At 39.3% G+C, this 25,361-nt stretch overlaps 1 protein-coding gene across 2 annotated transcripts in view; it reads right to left on the reverse strand.

Annotated features, from left to right (window-relative positions):
- tbc1d9 (TBC1 domain family, member 9 (with GRAM domain)) overlaps positions 1-20,105 on the reverse strand; it is a 42,121-nt gene extending 22,016 nt beyond the window's left edge. The window contains exons 1-6 of one of the 2 annotated variants that reach the window (XM_088921821.1): positions 19,757-20,105; positions 8,347-8,457; positions 4,746-4,864; positions 4,157-4,385; positions 2,476-2,737; positions 1,218-1,425 (exon numbers count right to left, since the gene is read on the reverse strand). In XM_088921821.1, coding sequence (XP_088777947.1) covers positions 1,218-1,425; positions 2,476-2,737; positions 4,157-4,385; positions 4,746-4,864; positions 8,347-8,457; positions 19,757-19,892 — 1,065 coding nt within the window. In that variant the 5' untranslated portion in view covers positions 19,893-20,105. The remainder of the gene's footprint in view (positions 1-1,217; positions 1,426-2,475; positions 2,738-4,156; positions 4,386-4,745; positions 4,865-8,346; positions 8,458-19,756) is intronic. The other variant, XM_088921829.1, reaches the window with a different exon arrangement.
- Between the last annotated feature and the right edge of the window lie 5,256 nt (positions 20,106-25,361).

The raw sequence follows: 25,361 nt of genomic DNA on the forward strand, positions 1-25,361 counted from the left end.
TTATACATCTGAATATTGTCTGCATCACACATAGAGAGTGAATCCTGAGTATATATATATATCTAACAAGCTATCTAATGCCAGCATGCATGGAAGACTGTGTTCCTTAGCAACAGCAACTGTCACTAAAGCAGATAAACATCAGGCAGCTTCCACCTGGACATATTTAATCAGCTGCTGCTCTTTCTCAGTCTTCAAATTGTCCTAACTGGACACTTGCGTTTACAATTAATCCAGGTAACAACATATTATCAAAAGAACATAACTGCTGTTACATGTTAAGAGGATACATTTCTACGTAGATTAATATTGTTAAGAACTCCATCAAAACCCCTTCCAAAGTAGCTCCAAAGTAATTTGACATCCATACCACGATTTTGTCATTTACTCCACACAGTAACAATCCTTTGTGTACAGAAATGCTTCCTTTTTTTACCCCTTATATTCTCTTAATTTTCACTCATGCTTTCTGGTGCTGGTCTCTGTGCTGAACATGAAGATCGTTTAATATCATATTCTAACACTTTGACCATAATTGGACATAATGATTGAGTAGAAGGTGGACCAATGCACAACTTCCCTTGCTCTAAATTCAACATTTTCTTTTTTTTTATGCAAGCATTCTGTTAGCCCCCTTGAATTGACTCACTGTTGTATAAGTGCTGGTACAACGAAGACTGGAGTTTATGCTGCATTTTTTTTACATATATATATTTTAGAAATGTTCCATTAACATATTTTAATATGGGAGTTAAATATACATTTCTTTGCTCATTTTTGTTCTGATCGTACCCAGTAACGTAAATTTCTGTTCTTTTTTTCCTTTTTTTCCCCATGTAGCTTGTGTGATATTCCTAGGAGAGACGCTACTGACATTTAATGAAGCTTTGGTCTAAAAAATGTCTTTACAGTGCTCACAGAGCCTACTGAAATGCAATTGCGGAAAAGAAACCAAAGACATTACCAGTCATTGCTGCTGCAAAGCCTCAAGTGGCAGATTTTGTAGCAACTGCCTACTCAAAGGATTTTTTTAAATGAACTTTGCTGGGGCAACTACACAAATGTCAAATGAAAAGGTTTCTACCCTTACCGTGCCAGGTTCCTATTTAGGCCTGATAAAACAATATTGCTGTGAAAAAGATATTGCTCTGAGTCAACAGTGTTTATCTTTTAACTCTTTGGGTTCCATGCTCATGGCAGGCCCCAAGCCTGCTCACCTCTCTGAGTGGAATAATGAGGCTGCACAGTGTCTCTTCTTTACTGGTGAAGCAGATGTAATTAGTGGAAACAAACATCTGGCCCACAATGTGCATTTTGTTGAAAGGAGTCCAAAGGGTGCAGTCTGTGTGTCCATCTAGCTTCTCATCTTTGGGCAGCCGGAATAAGGCCCTGTAGCGCTCGCTCTTGGCTCTTGCATCCAGATCCCTGCAGGAAACAACATGAGGACTTAAAATCTTATGTCCTCCATCCTGATGCAACATCCCGCCCCCAAGGGTAATCCATCCACCCATCCATTTTCTAACTGCTTTGTCCAATACCGAGTTGCGGGGGAGCTGGAGCCTGTCCTGGCTGCAATGGGTGGAAGGCAGGATACACCCTGGATAGGACACTACTCCATACCAGGGCACACACAGACACAAACACGCACACACTCACAACAGGGACAGTTTTCCCAAAAGCCAATTAACCTACTGTACCTGTATCTGCTTGGACTGTGGGAGTAAACCCATGGGGAGAAAATACAAACTCCATGCAGACAGCACCCCAGGAATTGAACCCAGCTTTGCCAGGCAATGCGCCATTGCGTAGATCGTAAAGTTCTTTTTTGGGGGTTTATTACTAGAATAAGTACATTACAAACATATAAGCAGATGGACATAAGCTACTACAGAGAGCTGTAGCAGATAATGTTGTACCATTGTGAACAACACATGCAAGGATTACAATGTCAGTCACAGAAACAAAATAACTAGTTAAAGGAAGCTGTTAAGCTCCATATACTGTACATAACCTAACATGAATATATTTGTTCATTTGTAACTAATCTGTATTAGTTGTAATATTTATTAATCACCATACTATTTTTTCACTGTTTCCTGAATTACCTTGCACTGTTTTTGTCCTGTTATATTTTCTCTGTTTGCGGATTTTGCAGTTTTGATTGTTATTGTTATTGTGTTAGTCTACTGTCTTATCTTCTGTCCTATTTACAGTATATACTGCACCTGAGTGACTAATGAGAAACACTTTTCATTATACTATGCGCCTGTGTAAGTATAATGACAATAAAGTTGAATTGAACTGAATTGATGTTGTTTAACACTTCACAAGTGATGGCGATGTAGGGACTATGGTGGTCATCCTGCATGTTGAAAAACTCTTTTACTGATATTGAGCCCCTTAAATCTCTTAAGAGAAAATGGGATGTTAAATGAAAATGTGAACGCTGTATGGCCATGTTGCATGGGGACTCACCTTTTAAGGGCTGACACTTTCTTGGGGGATTTCTTCTTCAGTTTTGGCAGAGACCGGTCTTGTTCAAAGCCCTTGTTGTCGAGAAGCTGCCTCATAGCTATGTTGGCCAGCTGTTCCATCAGCTTGAAGGTCTCATTGATATTGAGGAAGACAGAGAAGATGTGCTCGTTGGACCTGGTGCTCACTTTGATGATGTCAGGCAACAGTAAGGTGGGGTTTTTCTCTAGCTGAGTGATATCTGCCCAACGGATCACTAATTTTGCTAAAGAAAGAAAAAGAACAGAATTTTAAGGACACTAACAGACACAACTTCTCATAGTAAGAAGCTCATACTGTATATTTATAAAACGGTAAAAAGATGAGAAAGAATAAAATTCTTCTTCCTTTCCCTACAAAAATGGTCTTCGTATTTGTTTAGACAGCTTCTTCTGTTATTTTTACTTTATTAAGTCACCTTCTTCTGCAGACGCCATATGGTATTTTCATGTGACATTTTTTTCTGTGTTAATTTGGGTCTCTCGGGAAATCACATTACTAAGCTACAGTGAGAAGCTGCCACTGTACTGAAGCACAATTCAATAAGCTCATAAACAGAGAAAGATTTTCCAATTTCACAAAAAATAATTTAAGACTCTTTTTATCTCAAACGTATTTCATCAAATAGACATTCTGTGGTTCAGAAAAGAGTCACTAACAACAGAGGGGGATAGTTTAGTCCCCCAATTAATGTTTTAAACTATATTACAACATATAAATTATTACTTAGTTCCCACACAGGAGAAATGCCTTTTTATGAAAGCAGAAGTACTCAACATTTACAAAAGACAGCTAGTATTAAACATAACTTCATAAATACACTCATACCCTTGTATAAGAACGTTCGATATACAAATTTTCGCTCATCTGAACATAAAGAATTTGTACCTTGTAATTTGTTATAAGAACGAAATTTCACTAATCCGAACTTTGAGGTTCGAAAGAGGCCGATTTTGGATGAGAACCTTCTGGAACATTTGAATTAAGCGATACCGGACAGATGCTCGTTTCTGCGCCGGCGACAGGCATTATGGTTAAGGACGCTGTGAGGCAGAAGTCCTTTGTTTACAAACACAGCGAAAGCTTGTGCTCTCATTTTTAAAGTGTTTTTTGTGTTTGTTTTGTAGTTGCTGTTAATAATGGGCACCAAGGAAGAGAAAAAGATTCTTTAGTGTAATAGTCGACAACAGTATGCACATCGTTCTAGCCGATCGCTTGAATAGAGATCTATTACGGAAGAATGAAAAATGTTTATATTATATCATTCATTGTTTTATGGCTATAGTTGGCTTATTTGAGTAGAACTGCATTGTTCACTTAGCTTGGTATAATGGTCTATATGGTATTATATGTTTAGAGTGGTTTTTGAGTGAACTTATCTTCGGTTAGGAAAGGGGTGGAATTTTCCCCATAAGAAATAATGGAATTTTTATTTTCGATTTACAACCTCCTGCCTCCGGAATAGATTTTCAGGAATGAATTAGGTTCAGATACTGGGATATGACTGCACAGTATTTGATTAAATGTAACAACAATTCCTCTACCATCACCAGAATAACTTCTGACCATATGATGTACTGTACGTCTTTGTAGTTTCTTAAGAGTGGCTGTTAGAGGCTGTGCATCAGCCAGCCGTGGAGTTTACCTTCCTTGCCCAGCAGAAAGGAATAGAAGCAGAGGTGGTTGATGCTGAGGTAGACCCACCCCTGGCGGGGCACTTTGCCTTTCCAGTAGCTACAGGAGTAATAGTTCACTAGCTTCTCCTCCTCGGGCATCCCGAAGAGCTTCCGGAATTTGGCCGTAGCTTCCTTAAACTTCTCAGTGTCATCATCCTCCCTGATGTCATGGTTCTTATTGTACTCGGCTATGATGCCCTAAAAACAATTGACAAAATCTATACACTCTGGCAACACACTAATAAATGTAACATGGCATTTATTAATATCTCCCATAAGAAGTACAGAAGTACGATAAATTAATATTCTATGCAATTCTATCTTGATAGACAATTTAAAACGTAAATATTAGGTGGGCATGTTTCTTTTTATACTAATCTGCTCTGATTAATAAAATGTTCACAAGAATATTGACAAACGGAGGCAAATATCTAGTCTGGAAATCTTTACAAGATTTTAGTCTTTACATAACTACCACATACAGGTTATCCCTTCATGTGTAAAAGATTTCGCTACTGAGGAGACAGCATGCAATGAGAGCAAATCATTAGCACCTACCTGAATTTTGCCTTTAACAAAAGTAGTGATGTCATTCTCATTCTCAAAAATAGACAGCGTCTGCAGCAGATTCTGCTCCAGCCATTCCCAGTGTTCTGTAATCTCCTTCCGCGAGCCGCCTGGGGAAAATGAGACACCAGCATCTCATTCTCACCGTAAGTAACTCAGCAGAACCTGTTTGTGACACTCTTAAGAGGCACAGTATCACCAAAGATCTCAACAATGTTTCAGAATTTCATACTGAGCTTATGGTAATAAAGAGTTCAAGAACCAGCCCTCTTTACAAGCTTATTTCTCAGTTCACTGCTCTAGAGTTTCTATCTCTGCAGTGCCTAATAGTTTGAGAAATTCACAAACTATAACATAGCATTTTTAGTCTTTCACACAAATTAACTTCTGAGGTTCAATCTAGAGGCCTCAGAGAGTAAAGTCAGCAAAACGGCTCAGGCAAATCACCTCCATGAAAACACTGTCTCAGCAACACCGAGTTCTCATACTGAGACCATGGCAAACCTGAGTAATGAGCAAGCAAGAAAAATCTTGACTTTTTCTAAGCATACTGAACAGCAAAGCAAGAAATGAGAAAAAGATGGGTTCCACTCATAGCAACAAGCGTGTTGCTGTACAAAAGTAAACACTCTAAACTGAAAAGCCCCTGGGAATCTAGCCCATATGTTAAACTCACCTTTAAAAACAAGCCCTGGTGAAATTCGATACTATGATCTGTTCAAAACGAAAAGTCACTTCATACATAAATACACACATTACATAAATTCATGAGTGAAATGCTGTCATTGTATGAAACTTTGTAAAAATCTCTTTTCATCAAAGAAGGTATTACAAAACAGCAGCCAAATAAAATTCAATGCAATTCACCTTCTTTGGTTAAACTGATATTAGCTTTATTAATATTTTTCATTAAAGAGTTTCTGGAAGCAAAGGAGAAAATCACACATTTGCACACGTTTTTATAACTTTTATATTAAAAGACAAAATGTTTCTTAAAAGCCATGCAAAAACCTTAACTAGCAGCTGGTGTTAGTACCTCCCAAAAACTAGGCCTTCAAAGTTTTGTCAAGCAGAGATCCAAAAGCCTCTAATAAGTATCATTTTAGTCTCTAATAGTTGTTTACAAAGATCCATTTTTTTCTAAATTGCTTCCCTGAATGTACTGAAACTGGATCAGAGTATATTGCACTGGCCTTAGAAAGCTCACCGCTCAACAGAAATCCATCCACTCTGTGACCTTTCTGTGCTACTTCCTAATCTCTGGCTCCAAGCCCACCAGCAAATTAACACTCGTTTAGCTGCATTAGCAAAGTCAGCTCAGAGGCGCAGTCTCCCTCCCTCCACTGGAGAAAAGGGTTGCCATTTCAACAACCAAGAAGAGCACTGCCTCGGCTTCCATTTCAGGCCAAAAGGAGAACAATTCACTACCCAGATTTGTAGAAAAAATCTCATAGTATTGCAGACTTTAACTTACATCTGCATCTTTTATTATAAATGTGAACTGGGAAGACAGAAAGATGTCCTACGATGAACTCTGAGGTGCCATAATGCTTCCTGAAAAAGACTAATCCTTCACTGTTTAACAAGATGGTACTTTCACAAACTTCACAGTCATACACTTGCATTAAAGTCTCAAACTAATCAGCTGTCAGATAATACAGCATTTACAAACATGGGAGTGTTATGGAACATTTTAATTTGACAGCTACCGTACTACGTCTAACACGAAAATTAGAAATGATTAATTTTATGAATCAGAAATTGCTTCAGCTGGAGTAAAAAAACATGTAAAAAATCACTGACTGGATAGCATTCATGGTCTTGATTTTCTATTCAGTCAAGAAGTTATCTTCATCCAATCAAGGAAAAATAACTACTTTAATTTTAAACAGTTTAAAAACCTATTAAAAACAAACGCTTCCTGCACAAAGCTGGTTAATTAAAACAATCTTCTACAACTTAAAGGGATGTACAGTAATACTGTATGAAGTAGAAAGTTATTATTAATTAAGAATCAGTGTATGGGAAATAAGAAATAAACCCCTGTTTGACGTAGTACAATTAAGAGAGTAATTAGAATCAGGTGGTTAAATAATTTGGTAACAAGTAAATAAGAACTTAAGTTTGTGTAGCCCTGTTCTCTACAATGGCCAGAAACTTTGTGACCTTGGTGTTCTCCCCAAAAACAAGCTGGAAAAAACATTCCAGATTTCACAAAGAACCCCAGAGTAACATCCAAAGATCTACAGGCCCCTTTTACTGCAGCTAATGTCCGTGTAAATGCCTCAAACACTAGAAAAAGAATGAAAGGAATCAGTTTTCATGGGTGGGTAGATCTCTAAAAAGAATGTAACTATCTGTCTCAAGTTCACCAAAGAGCCTCAATGAGAAACATTTTATGTGCCAAAACCCTGACCCTGCCTAGCATGGTAGTGGGAGTATCACGGTTTTGGGCTGCTCTGCTGCCTCAGGAACTGAATGGCTTGCCATCATTGATAGAACCACAATTTTGGTGTTGTATCAGCAAATTTCGGAGGAGAATGTCAGGACACCCCTTCATCAGCTGGAGCTGAGCATTAGGTGGGTAATGCAGCAAGACAAAGATACTAAACACACAAGCCGATCTACAACAGCACAAATGAAGACGAAGAAACTTTACATCTTGGCTACATCAACGCTCAGACCATTAACCCCACTGAAATGTCATGGCAGGAGCTGAAGCGAGCTGTTCTGGCAAGGAAATGTCACTGTCTTGAAGCAGTTCTGTAAGGAAGAAGGAGCCACAATTTCTAAACGCAAATGCAAGAGACTGATAAACAGGAAATGTGTAGTTGCAGTCATCGCTGCTCAAAGAGCACCACCAGTTACTGAATCTAAGGGTTAACAATCTTCACGAGGACATCTACTGTTGGCTTATTTTAATTAAATATTGACTTATGTCTTTGTGTTATATGTTTAATTAAGTTATCTTCATCTTTTACTGATTTTCATGAAAATCAATTTTTTTTTTTACGATTACGGTCTATGGATATATGACAAAACAGACCAACCTAAGGTTCACAGGCTATTTCTCGGCACTAGGCACTTCATAGAGAGAAAAAAAGCAAACAAAGCTCTCACAAATTCACACAAACCTGCAGGTACAGTCATCCTAGACTAGTAGCAGAGCATTTCCTTACATTTCCTCATTTCCAGCCACTGAAACTAAGACTGAATCAATGTAACACAGCAAGGAGTACCCACTTTAATGAACTACACTGCTAAAGTAATGTAATCGACTGCTGATTTAAAAAATGGATTCAAATAATGCGTTTACCTGGCACGCCTTTTAACAGTACCAGTGTGCGACAATGTTGCAATTGTAGATTTACAATGGGGAAAAAGGAAAAGAAACTGATTAAAAGTACAGTGGGGCTGGGGAGGGGATGCGTCAGGAGTGATGTCTATGGCCCTCAAACTGGGAGAAGTGTGTTCAAGACACTTTAAAACTGTCTGCTTTACAGTTCACGCTCTTTACTTACCACATGACTGCAAAGACAGAAAAAACATGTAACATATTGAACAAAAAATGACTGCATTTGATTTACTGTACCATGGGCTATTGTCCAATACACAAGGGAGTCAGGTGTCTGGTAGAGAATTCTGTAGGGAGCAACACGAGCACTAGAGTCCAGGACCACATCCAAGGTTCCAACCAGCAGACCTAGAGGGGAAAAAAAGGAAAAACACAAATGAGGAAGCAAAGACAAAGTGTCTTTTAGGCTACAAAACAGTAGGCATTTTATAAAAGCTGTCTTTGTAGCTGTCTTAGAACTGCCATCAACAAACCCAGCTCAGTGTGCACACTGCATATGTTTAAGCATGACTGGTTAGAGACATCAGCAACATGTGTGGCTGGAGACACTTGGGAGAGGAACACAAACATGACTGAATCAAGAAAAAGACAAGTTGTGCCTGCTGATAATCATACTAAATGTGTCACGGCATTGACAGCTTCTGACAAAGAAAACAGCGAGGCCATGTGTGGTTACATAAAGCTGAACCCTAGCTCCCTGCATCCCAAATGTGTGCCTGCATTTCGTGATATGTGAGACTGGGAAACACTCATATATCTCTAGGTCGTCTGGCTTAGCAGCAGCAGAAGACAAGAAGTGAATTACAGCACAACCATATGAAACATGTAGAAGAGACTAGAGCTGTGAAAAGAAATAAGGACTTAGACCTACAGTAGATGTTACCTGCACCTGACATGATTTAGAATGGAGCACATAAAGATAGTGATTTACAATGGACTCAGTGTACTCTTTTTATATAAGAGTATAACACAATCTAACAGTTGAAAATGTGTTGCTGAGCATCTGTGCAATGGTCAATATATAAACAGGAAATGGCTTCAACAACACAGCTGACAATATGAAAGCACACAATGCTAACAGAAACATCTATATATACGACAAGAAACATTCTAACCACAATGAAAGGACTTGAAATCAATTGTTTTTTTCATCCGCAGAAAAAGGAGCAATGCTTTATTTACTGTACAAGACAAAGGTAAACAAGGCACCATATACTGTACTTTACTGTTCAAATTCAGAGGACAGTTCAAGTTGAAATATTACTGATATCTTAAACAAAAGGTCACTCATTCCATTCTCTCTAATGCAAAGAGTGAAGATGCACCTTGGTCTAAACAGGCAGTGCTGCCCAGCAACTCATCTCTCTTGTCACCTCCTTGAAGATTTCTGCTTCTAAAGCCTTCTTTCCCACTCTGCTATCAAACAAGCAGCTAACACTTACAGGTTTCATTGACAGTCACTTAATCCTCCAACTGTATAGGCCTTGAATACTACTAATGAGCCATTGGAAGAGACTATTCATCTTAGAAATTAAGAATTAAAAACTTGTGAAAGGACAGTCAGAAGGAAAGTAAGCAATCAGGACTGTATCTGATTTCCTTTTGAACAGCTCTGCTGATGTGTTTTTCTTTTGGAACATGTTTTTGCCGCAAAGATACATTTTTTTTTGTTTCCGAGCACTACACTGCTTCCTATTCAATTCAATCTGAATTCCTTTCAGGAAATCACTTGACAACACTTCAGGTTAAAGTACCATTTAAATGCAGAAAAGGGGGAAATGAGAATTCCTGATCCATAAAAGCCTGACATTCAGAAAACCAACTATAATTTGTACAATTCTGGACTACTGAGTACTCTATGGCGGAATAAATCAAAATCACTGTCAAATTGAGGCAGAAATGAATGGGATTACGGCACTGACTCTGCGATGAGAAAAGCAATGATGAAATTTAGCAGGCGCCAGAACCTTCACATTAACAACGCTGAGGGGCAGAAACAGTCTAACACCCACTGATGACATAAAAACGATTAGATTGTGTCAGTGTATGATTTTAAAACACTGTTAACTAAACCACAATCACAATCTTACCTGCTTAATATAAGAAAACAAACCGGCTTGAACAGCATTTTAAAGAGTAAGGAAAATGTACAGTCAAAACAGGCTTGTAAGCAGCAGATAGGCCGAAACGCGGGTGCTTGGAAATTGTGGTCTCCGGAGAGTTGAAGAGAGTTGAGGAAACAATGCCAGAGCCAAATGGGTGAGATGACATCAGCAGAAGAGTAAATGTGAAGAAGAAAGCTTGCTAAGTACCAATCACGTTAAGTGGGCTGAAAGGCCTCTGCTGGTTTGTAGCCTTTCTTGTGTTCTTACACTGTTGTTCCTCCTCTTCTTCTTTCTCTAGGATGCACACAGGTCCCAGCCGGCAAACCGGCCTGTTATCTTTCTCACAGGCAAGACATGAGAATAAGGACAGAGAAGGGGGAGGCACAGCGAAGACCAGACAAGATCAGTGCGTGTTCATTACACACAGACCTGCAGAAGGAGAACTTCATGATGAGAAAAAGCAACGTTTTTCCTCCATCGCATACTTCATGACCTAACAGTACATTATTTTCCAACAAAGTATGATCTGACATGAGACATAGCCTCAGTTTTTTTAGCTTTGCCTTTTTTTTTTAAGAAGCTCAGCCACAGTTTGTAACAAAAGGGGTTTTGTGGTCACCAAGATGTGGTGCTTTCAGAGTATTGTTTGTACTACTGTGATGACACCTGCAGAGTGTGGTTGACACAGAGCTCTGAAATTTTCACCTCTTCACAAATTCAAGCTTTTAACTATATCAGACACCATCACACCTTTGTACGGGACTTTCAGTATTGAAGACACATACATAATGGCAAATCTACCAGAAGGTAACTGCATCTCTTTTGTGCAAGGATAAAAGTTATTTGTGACATTAGTGCTGCACACAGGAATCTACTGTGCATGAAACGTGAAGGAGCTACAGTAGGTTCTCCAGATGTGTCACAGACAGACTTATACAAATCCCATCTCTGCAGGGCTGTCTCTGAGCAATAAATGAATCAATGTCTAGCTGTGCAATTCAAAAGACAGTGCCTAATAAGAGTTATTCTGATAACTTATCACTTTCAAGATAACAAGAAAACCAAAGAGGGAAACAACATGTATATATAACCCTGTCAAAATCAACTTAAAATTCCTAAGCCGTATACATCTGTAAGCCATCAGAAGAACAGAATTAAAAAAAAACTCTTTAAATACCTTTTAAGTGTTATTTTCAAACTCAAAGACCTTTAAACCCGAAACCCCTCAATCACCTAAAACAAAACAATATATCTAATGGCCTGAAAAAATACTGCAGTTGTCATAATGAATGAATGAATTTCAGGGTCTTTCACAAATGTCTTTTTTATCATTAGCCGGAAACTGGAAGGAAAAGAAAGAATTTTCTTGAACATCAGCATGAGGACATTGTCTGTATTTTACTGAAATAAAAGGTTCTTACTATCATAAAATAATCTGAAGGTGTGTGGCTGTTTCATGTGAGTCCTAAAACAACAGCATTGGTATGTTCCAGAAGGTAATGCAAGAGAGCTCCCATCAAACTTGCCTGACACATACCATATTTCAGACCAGACTAAGGTTAGGGTTACAAGAACCATTCAATTTTTAATCCATTTATTCTTCTATTTCCACTTTTACCCCATGGAATGGGTCTTCTTCACACTTTTAATTTTACTCAGTTTTTGAGCACAAGTATTGAACTTTGCAATATACTGAAGGCAGCCAATTGAAACAAAAGTTGGGGGAACAGTTTCACTCTTCCTTAAGTTTACTTGGGTTGCTTAATACAGCCATGAGGTTAAAAAATATCTAAGGACTGTGAGAATGCTAACCCTAGCCCTAGCTGGAGAATAAACTGAGCAATTCTGCAATCTGTCTCTGAAGCCTACCACTCATCAGATCTGAAAATGTTCCTCATGTCACAAAATATGAGTATAGCAAAATCAAATCCATTAATTAAAACTCTTGTAAACTGATCTTCTTCAACACTGTATCTTATTTAGGGAACTTTTCAAACTGCTGACAATCACTAATAAAATGGCATTTTGGATGGCGTGCATCAGATTGGAAAATGTTCCTCACTCGACAAAATATAAACCTGAACCAATCAAATCCATGGATGAAAACTTGCTTAAATTGATCTTCTTCATCATTGTATCTTTTTAGGCACTTTTTCAAACCACTGATGATCCCTATTAAAATGGAATTTAAATTATCATGTGTTTCAGGCCACACCAGGGCTCGGTTTACAAGAACCACCTAAATGTTGACTCCATTTATTCTTCTATTTCCACTAGAAATGACAACATTTTCAGATTTCACCCAATTAAATGGATTTTCTTCTCACTTTTAATTTCACTCAGTTTTTGAGCACAATTATTAAATTGTCCAATATACAGTAAGCAGCCAAATGTACTAGAAAACAAAGCTGAAGTTGGGAGAAAAGTATAACTCTTCCTAACGTTCATTTGGGACTGAAAATAAAGCAGTTAAACAAAATTTCTAAGTGCTGTGAGAATGATAACCCTACCCCTAGCTGGGGTTTAAATTCAGCATTCCTGGAAACTAACAAAGGATAGAGGAAACAGACTGCAGAGATGATTTGTTAAGCCAGGAGAAACAAGAAAATGAACCAACGTCAAAAAAGAAAAACAAATAAGACTGTAAACAGGAAGTGCAGGTGCAAGGTAAAATAAAGCAAAGGAAACCACATCCTTGTGCATTAATCAGTTTAATAAAATAGCAGGAGCTCCTGGCTGATTCTTGGGTGTCTTACTCCAAGCACATTTGATTTACCACTCTCTCCCACTTCATACATCAGCCCTGAACAAACAGAGATGTAAGTGCAGAAGACCCCATAACCCCCTTTTCTGCCTAAACACCCTCTTCTACATCAGCTGGCAAGAGACACAAAACAGAACCTTACAACCTCACATTAAAAACAGCTCTGCACAAAAAGGCTCAACAACACCCACATTTAGTTCAGAGATGACTGGGGTTATGCACTTTCTCAAGAATTAATGAAAGATTGGTAGCCAAAGTCTGTAAATGTTTGTTTATTGTAGCGTGAAGTGGAAAACAATCAGGCAGTTGTCCTGGTTAAGCTCCCTGCAATCTACAACAACCATAACAAATTGTTAAAAACTGGAATCTGCCTGTTTCAAGAACCTTTAATTTCAACTCCACTAATCCAGTACTTCAAGTTTGCAAATGTTTGATTCCTCTTAAATGTTTTATTCTGTGACATACAGTAAACACATTATAAGGTACTTAAAGGTGGTAGAAATCTTTGTTAAAATGAGTCTTAATAAGATGTAGGCTTGATGGCATAATTAAATACTAAAATTAGTTCAAACACAACAACTAGGAATCTTTTTCAAACCTGGGCTTCTAAGTATTCCAACATTATTTACCACAGTTCAGCCCACACTGAGAAACCAAACCGCTAAACTAATGTAGAATGCTACATTTGAGTAACATTCAAATGTTTTTGGTTAGGTCAAGTCCTGACAACCACACTACTAAAACAATTCTGATTTAGTCATGTTTATGATGTCCAGACAGGACCATAGCATGTGTGCAGTGAGACAAAAATGACAACAATTTCACTAACTACGCTATTCAGTTTACAGTCCTAAAAAATATAGAAGGAACCAAACACATCCCTTCAATCCACTGATCTTATTCCTTTGTCTCAAAAACATATCAACCAGCCTATTGTGGAAATAAACAATGACTTATCAACATATGACTTCAATGTTTGCACAGGATATGACAATCCATAATGTCATATTACTCTGAATGTGAGCTGTGCAATACAGTACATTCCTTCTCAGATTGCTAACTATTATTTTTCTTTAAAAATATACAATAAACATTAATTAACCAATCAAAGAAAAACCCTCCTGTGGTCTCCTGACCGGAACAGGAATTACGTTATATACTGATAAATCTATAGCTATTGAGAAACACCACCTAGACTGAGTTAATTAAATAAAACACTCAGTACAGCTAAACGTTCCACATATCTGCTCTTGTGCACGTTCATCAGTAGGGTGTATCAGATCTCTCAACATAGAATGAAATTGGGTCTGTCAGTATGTTCTAATCTGCTTATGGGGACGGAATAGGGAGATGACAAATCAAGGTTTTTGTTTCATATTTCTCCCTTAATTGAGGATATAATTGAATAAAGTACACGGCCTTCCATTTTGACAGTTTTATAATGAAGCATGAACAAGTACAGGCCAGGCGAATGAAGCCAGACGTGCTTTAGTGCACTGAGCTTTTCTACATTCAACCACGCACTGCACAATATTCTCAGTAAGAATGACGGTATAAGTTTAAGCACTATTAACTAAGTACCATAAAAGTCAAGAACAAAACTGATTATCTTTCATCACAAAATATTAGGACATTTAAAAATTCATAAATGTACTGTACGCTCCCCAGCTAAGTCTTACAAAGTAGAACAAAGCTAGAAACAGGTTTAGTGTATAAAACACATGAACTAACATTTATTTATGAAGTACATGGCACTCTGTCATTTCTGTTATATTTATGAAGATGCGTATAGTTCTTCACAATGGATCCCTGTTCCTCATTTCTTATTGTGAAAGAAATGCTCGTGATGAAAAAGGGAATTTTTAAAAAACTGCAATCTGGTGCTATGAGTGCACTACAGAGTGAGCAAAGCCCATTCCTGGGGTATGAGACAGGATGGGGTCATTTCTCTTCATGTACTGATCCTAGAAGCCAGACCCTTATGAGAGCACAGTGCTGTAGATCACCTGAACAAACACCAACCACACTGTAAGTCTTGCACAAATGCCCTTTGAACGCTAACGAAGAAAGCATAGAACTGTTGCACAACTCTGTGATTCTTTTTAATTTGGGGCTTTCCGATGTAACAGCCTCTCAGTCACCACACAGCTCTGCACCACAAGGTACCTAGGAAGAGAGTCACAAGGCCAGGAAGCACAGAGTTGATGCTGGAATGACAGCTATTAGCAAGGAGAGTTAAAATTTCTTTCAGCTGGGAGGAGATTCTGTCTGGTAATGCAGGAAAATGATCTAACTGCTGCATCAGCTCACTCTGTGCTTTAGATACTGTATATTATTGTCGAAATAAAGAGGAAAAAATATCATTTTTGGACAACAGATATTGTATGACAAATCTCTTCAATTAAATTTAAAAAAATCATTAAACAGATTTGCTGTGTACAGTATTCACAATTCCTGTAGTTAGTACCCCTCGGGTGTGGGTGACTCCTCTGCTACGGATGACAAGATGTCAGTGTGTAGTGTCGTGAGCTGTGAAGTTCTGGCACTTCTGAGGGGTGATTTGTGACCAATCCAACTGGCAAAATTGCTCCAGGTCCTTCAGGCCTTTTGTCTGCCATTTGTAAACCACCATCTTGAGTTCGTACCACAAATATTCAATTGGACTGAGGTCTGGAGGTTGAAATGGCCAAGCAGTGTTTACTTTGCATTCCGCTTAGCACTTATTTGTTGACTTGGATATATGCTTTAGATCACCCATTTCCTGCCAAGCTTGAGCTTCTTGACAGAGAGAATTGGGTGTTTGGCAAATATTCTGGTAAGTATTGGGACTAAATGATTCCCTCTATCTTAACCGGGGCTCTAGAGCCCATAACACTGATAAGAAGCTCGAGAAGAAAAAGCTTCATATCATAATATATTTCCAATTGTCATTAATATATAGTTATGATAGTTATTATATACTGTATAGTTATAGTTATAGTTATGAGGTGGCTGGGACCCCCATGGGGAGTGAGGAGTGACCAAGGGTGCGACGGTGGAGCTGGGGTGGAGGTGGGATGTTAAAAGGCGTATGGGAGAGAAGAGGATCACCTACAGTATTTATAGTGTTTTAGGAGAGGAAATGGCATCAGGAGTGATTGCTAATTACTGATTGATCCAATTACTCGGCTAATTACCAAGTCTGATTGAACTTGGCTGTTGTAATCCCTCCCGAATTTTCATTACAAACTCCATTTTTTTTTATTAACTTTGAGACACCTCCTTTTGTGGTTGTCCCCCAAAAGAAGCTTCTTCCTTGCGTTCACATTTCTGCAGGTAACACCAAACAGTGGTTTCTGACACTTGTGTCCTGAAATGCCACACTGTGTCAGAGACCTCCTGCTGTTGTCTCTGGATTTACTACTGAATCCTGAAACTACCTCTCCCACAGCCGATGGAGGGAAGACACATTTTTACATTCTTTAGCAACAGGCTGCCAATATACCAGTAGTTGTTAAATTTCTTAATAATGGACACTACTGTGGAAACTACTAGCTTCAACTTTTGATGTTTTTTCTATAGCCATCACTCAATGACCATCTGCCTGCAGTCCTCAGAGAGCTCTCTGACCAGAGCCATGATCGTATATGTGACTGCTAAGTGTTTCTGGAGATGTGTCCTTGTTAGATTTTATTTGAAGGAATACACAGGGGGGTGAATAAATGTGATAATCCTACTTTCTGGAATCAAATTTTTCATGACAAACATAACTTTTCTTTGTACAACACAATTACAATAACAGTATAGTATATTAAAACAATGATAATGTTTCTTGATTAAAACAATCTGTAATTACAGTAATTCTGGTATGTGATCCAGTTTCACCAGGGGCTGATGAATACATCTGGAGGGCACTGTATAAAATAGTAAAAACCATACACACTTGCTTTCAATACTCTAAACTCACTGGAGAAAAAATAGTTCTTCTAGATATTTTAGTACAACTGTATATCGATGTCAAACAAGAAAAATGGAGGCAGTGTTAAGGAGGTCCTGCCGCAGGGGCAGGAAATCGCAATTGAATGTTTCAAAAATGTCTCAGAGTTTGTTTTTAGAATTAATATTTTTAAATTAGTGCTAAGGGCAGCACTGTGCAAAAATCATTAGTTAACACTTTTGATCCCTTCTTTGTAAGGTACTGTAGAAATCATAATGCTACTTTATAAGATAAACAATTACTTTCTGAAGCAATGTTTCTTGCTGATTAGGGACTGTAATAATTAAAAAAGAACAAGCTGTTTCATTTTTCGGTTAACAAAAGATACAATTTTGCAGGCACAGAAATTAATATAGCAATGGACTAGAGTCAGTTATTTCATTTCATCACACTGAATCTCAGGCCTCTTCCCCTGGTAGAAATATCTTCATTCCTAATGAATACTGCCTGGTTACAACATGTTACATCTCTGTGTGCTGGCACAATACTACAACTAACATGTGACAAAGACTAGCCACTGCAGCTGTACTTTCCCCATCTCCTGCTAATCGGTTTGATGTTCAAGGTCTGAGTGTTCACGTGAGACAGGCGTAAAAAGTACAGTGTTTTCAAATCTAAATGAAATGAGAATAATACAGTACATCAGACTGAACTTTGAGTAGCTAGACACATAATGAAATTACAAGCATGTAGCAGGGAGCTCCGTCTCCAAATCTCCTGAGCCCTTCCTGTGTCACAGATCCTCAGACCTGCCCAGGCTGACTGCACTGGAAAGTGGCCGACTGCAAGCCATATTCCCCGTGCCCAGACTGCCCTGCAGGAGATTTACATAACAATGACATCATCCCCAACCAGCAACCCTTCCGCTCTCTACAGCTTACATCCACTCAGACAATAACCTACCCCTGCTGCAGGCAAGAACAAGTCACAGTAATGTTCTAGCCAACAGAGCCATAGTTTTGTAATGGGTCTGAAGAAATTCCCGGAGGAATCCAGGTAAATACAGTATGTCCAGTAGGAATATGTATGATTAAGTATCACTGCATCTTATTGTGCTGACAAAATGGTAAACAAGAAAAAGATTAACTGTTTATTAGGACAAAATCAAAGAAAAGTAAAACGTGGTACTCAGTCACACCTGTAAGTATACAATGTCCTCATTTAGTAAACCAAGAAAAATGTAGATCACCAAGAGAGATGTCTGAAGAGAATGTTGCAATTTTGCCTCAGAGGGTCTTATATTTAAATACTAAAAACAACAGCAAACACCGCAGATTATGATACAGAGGCAAGAAAATGCATGTACAGTATATAGAATGCATGTATCCTTGATTTCTAAAAAGAAGAGAAAATGAAGTTCCAAATTTTAATCTGGATATATTCTGAGGCATGAAGAAATTAAGGTTCAATTGCCTAATGATCCACTTTTATATTGCAGAACAAACATGGGTGTCTCCAAAACATTATTTGTTGTTTCTTTTGGAGCCAGTCAGTGTGAACTGTACTTACGTAGGTGTTTTGTAGATTCCATTATTTTTCATAAGTAAAGAGTGGCTTTAATACAGTATGTATTGTATATCTTGTGAGGCACAAATCTTACAACTAACATGACCACAGAAAACCTGAATAATGGAGTGGCATTTCATACATTATATACAAGAGAAACATGTGGCGTGAACAGTAACTCTAGGGGAAGCTCATGTTAAATTGCAGAAGACAGCATTTCCACACAGACCAACCTTGGAATTAAATGCATCCATTTCTATCACATTACAAGGATGTGATGAGACCAGTTATAGAAAAAAAAGATCCAGCAATCAAAAAAACAAATGTTGCTGTAAGATCACTACGACTCAGTCATCCAACATTTACAAGATGCAAGATACCAGAAAAAGTGTTGGATATAATAAAAGAAATAGGCTAAAATGAATGTGAAAGCAGAACATTTAGGCAACAGACTGTTAATTTTTGTTTTAAAAAAGTTACATTTGAGGCAGTATGTCATAATTTAACCAGCTCAGGAAAAGGAGCAGCTACAGATCTGGTTCTTACTGGGTCAAGAGTCAAGTGTCAATGCTGAAAGTAGTTTTGGTGGCTCAGTCAGGACTGCATTCTGCGTTCTGAAGGACATGATGTCACTCAGATTAAATATAAAACCAATGTGCCTTAATGGAACCTCTCGGGAACAAAGTATTAAAAAGAAACTGGTTTACATGTAATCTTCTTAAGTTTTGGCTTGACCGCTTCATACTTACCAAACTGGAAAAGTGAAAAAATACATCAGTTTCAAGATTTTTTCAAGACTACAAAATAGCTCACTGAATAATAAACACTGTGTCATATTAAAAGCACACTCCTATAATGAAATACAGTCCAATTTTTCTACATGTGAATATTTGGAGCTGGGAGGCCTGGTGTCCAGGTGTCACCCACCAGGCGACCTATGCCACGTGTCAGGCTGTGGTACTCTGGGGGGGTTGGCTGTATTAGAATTTTTTTTTATTGTGGGGGCGGGTGTTATACTGTATTATGCACCATATTCCACTTGATTTGGTCACTGGAATTCACTGTTTTTAAGCGCCTCACGCGTAGAGTAACAATGTAAAGAAATAAAAAAACGTTAAATTAAACTGTCATTATTACAATTTAATTATTGCTTTCGGTACATCTCCGAAGGCTCTTGTCTAGTTTGTGTCGTAATTCTACCATACGATCTTCAAACACGCCAAATAAACGACTTGCATAACCTTAAGTCATTCAATAATGAATGCATTTGATTTAGGTGGAGTGTGCTCCACTTACCGGCTAGCCCTCCTCCTCCTCCTCCTCCTCCGCCGTGCCCCTTCCTCTTCTGCAGGATGAAATAGGGATTAGCTCTCTCAGTGATCCACAGCGCGCTGGCCAACAGCACTTCCTCCGGATTAACCCACATCTTCATAGATATTTCGTTAAGAAAGCATCAAATCCCAGCAACTCGACTGCAAGTCCGGCAACGTCAGTCACGGTCACAGAAGCTACGAATCCTCAATGCGAGAGATGACTCGCAAAATGAAAAAAAAAAATCACTCGAGGTGGATCATCATTATCCTATAACGTTACGGCCATGCACACTAAAGGCATAGAGCTAAAAAGGTCATTATTAGATCGATCTTATTTTCAAGCTATTAAAATGATTAACAATTATTATATGTTAAAATAACTATGCGCAAAACTGGATAATTTCCACCTGAGGCTACATTACCCTACACCTCATTCAAGGAAAAGGTCCCTACAGATAGTCGATCAATTCCAATTGTGGATGTTACTTGAAACTCCAATATTAAAGAGCAAGACATTGCTCATGTCAAGCAAAGATGACGGGACGCATCCAAGCCCGGCGTTTTGAAGATGCCAGAATTCTGCCGGAATCCATGGATCCCAGTCGAGCTCTAAAATCTTTGTTGCCGATTCGGATCCGAGGAATACCGCCTGTCACGGCAGCCCGCAGGTACAGCGCGACAAGGATGATCCTTGCTTGCAGATGGAATACTCTTTTCAAGACGGAGCGCTGAGGAAAATGATCATTTATGCCTTTTGATCTGTATTAACCCCTCTCCCCTCTGTGCAGCACAGCAAACGCTCTTTCCCAAACAAACAATACGGTGCGTTTCCTCGCGGCACAATACAGCACAACACTCAGCAGCGCCTCACAGCCGTGCGATATCAACAAAGCACGTCACGGGGTGTCCACACGCATACGTCAGCTTGGTGGAGGGTGTTGCTAAAGATACAGTATGGAAATTGTATTACTTCAAAGAACGTGTAGGCACAGTGCATTCGTCTGTAAGTTGTGGAATCCGGCCTTCGTTATGAGTTACTTTCCAATTAAAAGATTAATTTTGAATGAAAGATTATATCGTAGTAATGCCACCCTGCATTATATTCGAATTATTAGGGGCTTATTATTAAATTGGATATAAACACATTTCATGTATATATTCACACATTTTAAGCCTAATCAGTTAAGCTGCGTCAATGTCACTACTGTGTTCATTTTTCGCTTGAGGTACAACATGAAAATAATCTTTTTATTGAATTGAATACAGCCGATGTCCTGTTGTGCGGTTTTAGATTAGTCCAATGTCATTTGAAGTTACTGTGATTCTATAAAATCTGATGCTTCGACTTCATCTTTAATCTGGAAAATGTTCTGATAAACTAAACATTACACCCCGATAATTATTAAAATAAATATATCATTTCTATGTATTGTAACGCAACGGGGGCTCAGGCGGGCGCCCTTGCCGCATCAGGTCGGCCCCACACCGTCCGGGGCTCGAACCCGGGACTTCCGCGTCTCTCTGCAGCGACCTAGCCCCGTGAGCTAAAGAGAGATCTCTCTTTCCAGCCCAGTAGCTGTAGTCCTGCTATCATAGGGAAGGGCGGTGACGTCACCTGCTCTGGTACGCCGGCTCTTACACAGTACCTGACGGCCGTAAGCGTTACACTCTCCCCCGCTTAAATCGCCGTCCCCGGCGAAGGGCTATCCCACCCCGCTTCTGACACCAATGTAACGCAACGGGGGCTCAGGCGGGCGCCCTTGCCGCATCAGGTCGGCCCCACACCGTCCGGGGCTCGAACCCGGGACTTCCGCGTCTCTCTGCAGCGACCTAGCCCCGTGAGCTAAAGAGAGATCTCTCTTTCCAGCCCAGTAGCTGTAGTCCTGCTATCATAGGGAAGGGCGGTGACGTCACCTGCTCTGGTACGCCGGCTCTTACACAGTACCTGACGGCCGTAAGCGTTACACTCTCCCCCGCTTAAATCGCCGTCCCCGGCGAAGGGCTATCCCACCCCGCTTCTGACACCAATGTAACGCAACGGGGGCTCAGGCGGGCGCCCTTGCCGCATCAGGTCGGCCCCACACTGTCCGGGGCTCGAACCCGGGACTTCCGCGTCTCTCTGCAGCGACCCAGCACCGTGAGCTAAAGAGAGATCTCTCTCCAGCCCAGTAGCTGTAGTCCTGCTATCATAGGGAAGGGCGGTGACGTCACCTGCTCTGGTACGCCGGCTCTTACACAGTACCTGACGGCCGTAAGCGTTACAGTATTCTTACAACAGCCTTCGGGGGATGAACCCAGTGCCATATAACTTTGGCTTTAATTCAAGTGAGGTAATACACAGTTTATCGATTTACTGTGCGTGCTAGAAGATTACAAAGAATTAGTTCCTTTGTTGTTGTATCTAGATTTTTAATAAAATAATATTAAAAGCAGTGCTGAGAGAGTGATGAAACAAACATTAAAACAATTACGGAAACAACCCAGCTAGTCGCAGAAAGGACAGCGGCACCAAAGATTCGAGTTGTTGATATTGTGAGAATTGTGTGAAATACCACATTTTAGTGCAAGAAGGACTTCGCTTCTTTCGAAGTTGTTTTCCTCTGTTCAACGGAAGAGTCAAATTTATAATCTTTTTAGGTAATCTTTTAGAGATTTGTTACACTATAAATAAAAATGAAACTGTAATCTTTGTAAAAAAAACACCGTTTTGTCTTTTGTTACAAGCTTATGAAAAACCACGTAACATTTAGGGAAAAAAAACAGACACAAGCTCACAATCTGAAGCTGCACACCTTTTTAGTTAGATTCAATAAAATCCCAGCAGTCAATATACAAACCAATATCGCATTTAAAATCCCATCCGGGATACACCCTAAATGGGATGCCAGTCCATTGCTACACACAGACACTCACACCAGGGACAATTTTCCCTGAAGCCAGTTTACCAACCAGCATGTCTTTGGACCATGGAATGAAACTGGAAAGGAAACCCACATGAACATACAAACTCCATAGCAACCCAGGAAGTGAATCCAGGGTTCTGGTGCTGCAAGGTATTGTACTGTAGGAATGCTAACTCCTGCATCACCATGCCACTCACCTCTTTTCCTACACAAACCAAATATTGTGTGCCGTGAAATCCTCAAATACTTGTGACCTCTTTCAAAACTGTCATCAAACTGTAAACGTTTTCTGTCTGTACATTCCTGCTTGAATCTGCCTTTCAGCTTATTTCAATCCCAGGGTTTTGAAAAAAAATAGACACATTAACAACTTTAAGTAAGCATCTTTGACATAATATATAGGTTACAGTATGTGGGATATATATGGCTGTTCAGACTGTGCTGACGTAACTCAGTCCAGCCACTATTGGCTTTTTGTCTGTTTCATCTGTGTCTGGTGTTGGGGCCTACATCAATGGACTAAAACACGTGTGAGCTGAGTTTTCATCAGGTTTCCCCCAGTTTTAGACTGCGTGGACTGGTTAGTTAATCCTGTCAAGATTGTGCTACAGCTCAGCCTGCTCTTGTTGTTGCAGCTTGCCACTGTACTGTAACTTGCATGGATGCAGAAACAGAACATAAGCAGTTTTTGTAAATGAGCAGTCCGCACTGCCAAGCAGCCTTTTCTTTAATAAAGCTTCTTTTGCTTTAAATCCGCCTTGCCTGCCTGTTTAACTGCTGCTCAAGATATTCGGCTGCAACATTTGGCAATCAAGCCTTGAAGTCCAGCCTCTGCAGAGAACATTTCTCTGGCATTGGGACTGGAGCAGCAGGAGGAGAATGATGACACCCTGTGTTGTAGCAGTGCTGCTCTGGAAAGCCATAATGGTCAAGTAACTGCCTAAGCTACAGGCTGCTTTCAGAATGGAGGGAATCTAAAGCCAAATAAAATTCACAATTTGGCATTTAAAAGCTGAAATCACCAGAAAAGCCAGAAGCCACAGAGCAAGGTAAGCGGCTTTTGGAGGTCAGGGGCTTGTTGATTGGAGGCAGAAGGCCAAGCTCTGCTTTGCACCATCACAGAAGCAGTGTGTTTTGAACTCTGACGACAACATTCGCTGGGAAGTCTTGAATATAAACAACAGGCAAATCTGCTGGGACTATACTTTGTATTGGCTTTTGAGCAGATGAGTAAACAGAAAGTCATTCACACTTACTGTGGAAATAAGTAACCAAATACTTATTACTGGCCGCCTGTGGACCTGCGCTGCAAGCCCTCATAGACCGATGGCCATACAGTACCTGTGAACTAGTTTGCCTAATGCTTCAGCTGCTTCTGATGCACTTGTTGAGCAAATGAATATGTGAGAATATTCATAAAAGGGTTTTCCTAAAGGACACCTGAAAATGAAACTGGGTGTTAAGTTTAATTATAAAATCTTTGGTCATTCATTTCAGATTGCAACTAATTCAATTCAGAGATTAAAAGCAGCTCAACTCAAACAGTTAATATGCATGTTTTGAGATTTCAAAAGATTTTTAAAGGCAGTAACAGTAACAGTTGCAGGAACCAGAAAGCAAAACACACAGTCATCCTTCTCATAGTTTATGTATCTTGGGGAAAAAAAACAATACTTGGTAAGAATTTGATCCTCTATACAGTATACAGGAAGGAGAAAGTGTATAGGAATTGAACCGCTGTTTAGTGATATCTGCAATCGGCAGAGAGTAACTCTTGTATTGCTTCATGTAACTTTGTAATATCAAACAATGTAGTTGAGGTTAGCAAGTAGGCCTTAATTTTGAACCCTGGCATTTTTTGAAATTTATTTTTAATTTTAATTTAAACTACCTACAGTACTTCAAAAGGTCATTTTAGATGGGAGCGAAATAGGTCATACTATATGAGTGTTGTTTTTTTAGCAAAAAACAGACTACATTTTTCAGTGCTATTCATTTCCTAGTGGCTAACCACACTGCTCATTAGACTTGTAGCTTCCTGTTTTTTACAATGGCTAACCAGTGAACATCATGTCACCAGCAAAGCCAGTGACAAGGTGAATTATGCCTGAGGTCTTTAGACTTTCCCTTTAAAGACCACAGTAACTGTACTAAGGTGAGTGGTAGGATATGTTGAGACATTCGCATGAAAGCATGTTACTGCAACAGAATAGCACAGCAGAAGATAAACATCCTTTAACCAAAAACCACACTGAAAGAGCTGTATTATCTCTTGTGTAGGTGTGTTGATTTACAAAACTAACCATTGTACAAGGAATGGAAACCATCTGATAGCACACAAATACACTTGCCCGGCTTATTTCCTAACATAATATACAAGGCGATTTTGTATTCATCTGACCATTCTACGTGGTTCTAAATAATAGTTAAAGAATTTGAGCATCATTTGTCATATTAGTATGTAACACTAGAATTTCACACACTGTCAGTTTGAATTTTTTTCAAAACGTGCATCCATCCATTTTCGAACGACTTTATCCGATTCAGGGAAGCCAGAGCCTGTCCTGGGAAGTAAGGCAGGATGCACCCTGGATGGGAAGCCAGTCCATCACAGAACACACACATTTGAGACGGCCAATTTTGCCAGCAGCAAATTAACCAGAAACCAGAGTAAACACAAACACA

The sequence above is a fragment of the Atractosteus spatula genome, chromosome 1 (assembly GCF_055471065.1).
Source record: "Atractosteus spatula isolate fAtrSpa1 chromosome 1, fAtrSpa1.hap1, whole genome shotgun sequence".
In the NCBI taxonomy this organism is placed as follows: Eukaryota; Metazoa; Chordata; class Actinopteri; order Semionotiformes; family Lepisosteidae; genus Atractosteus; species Atractosteus spatula.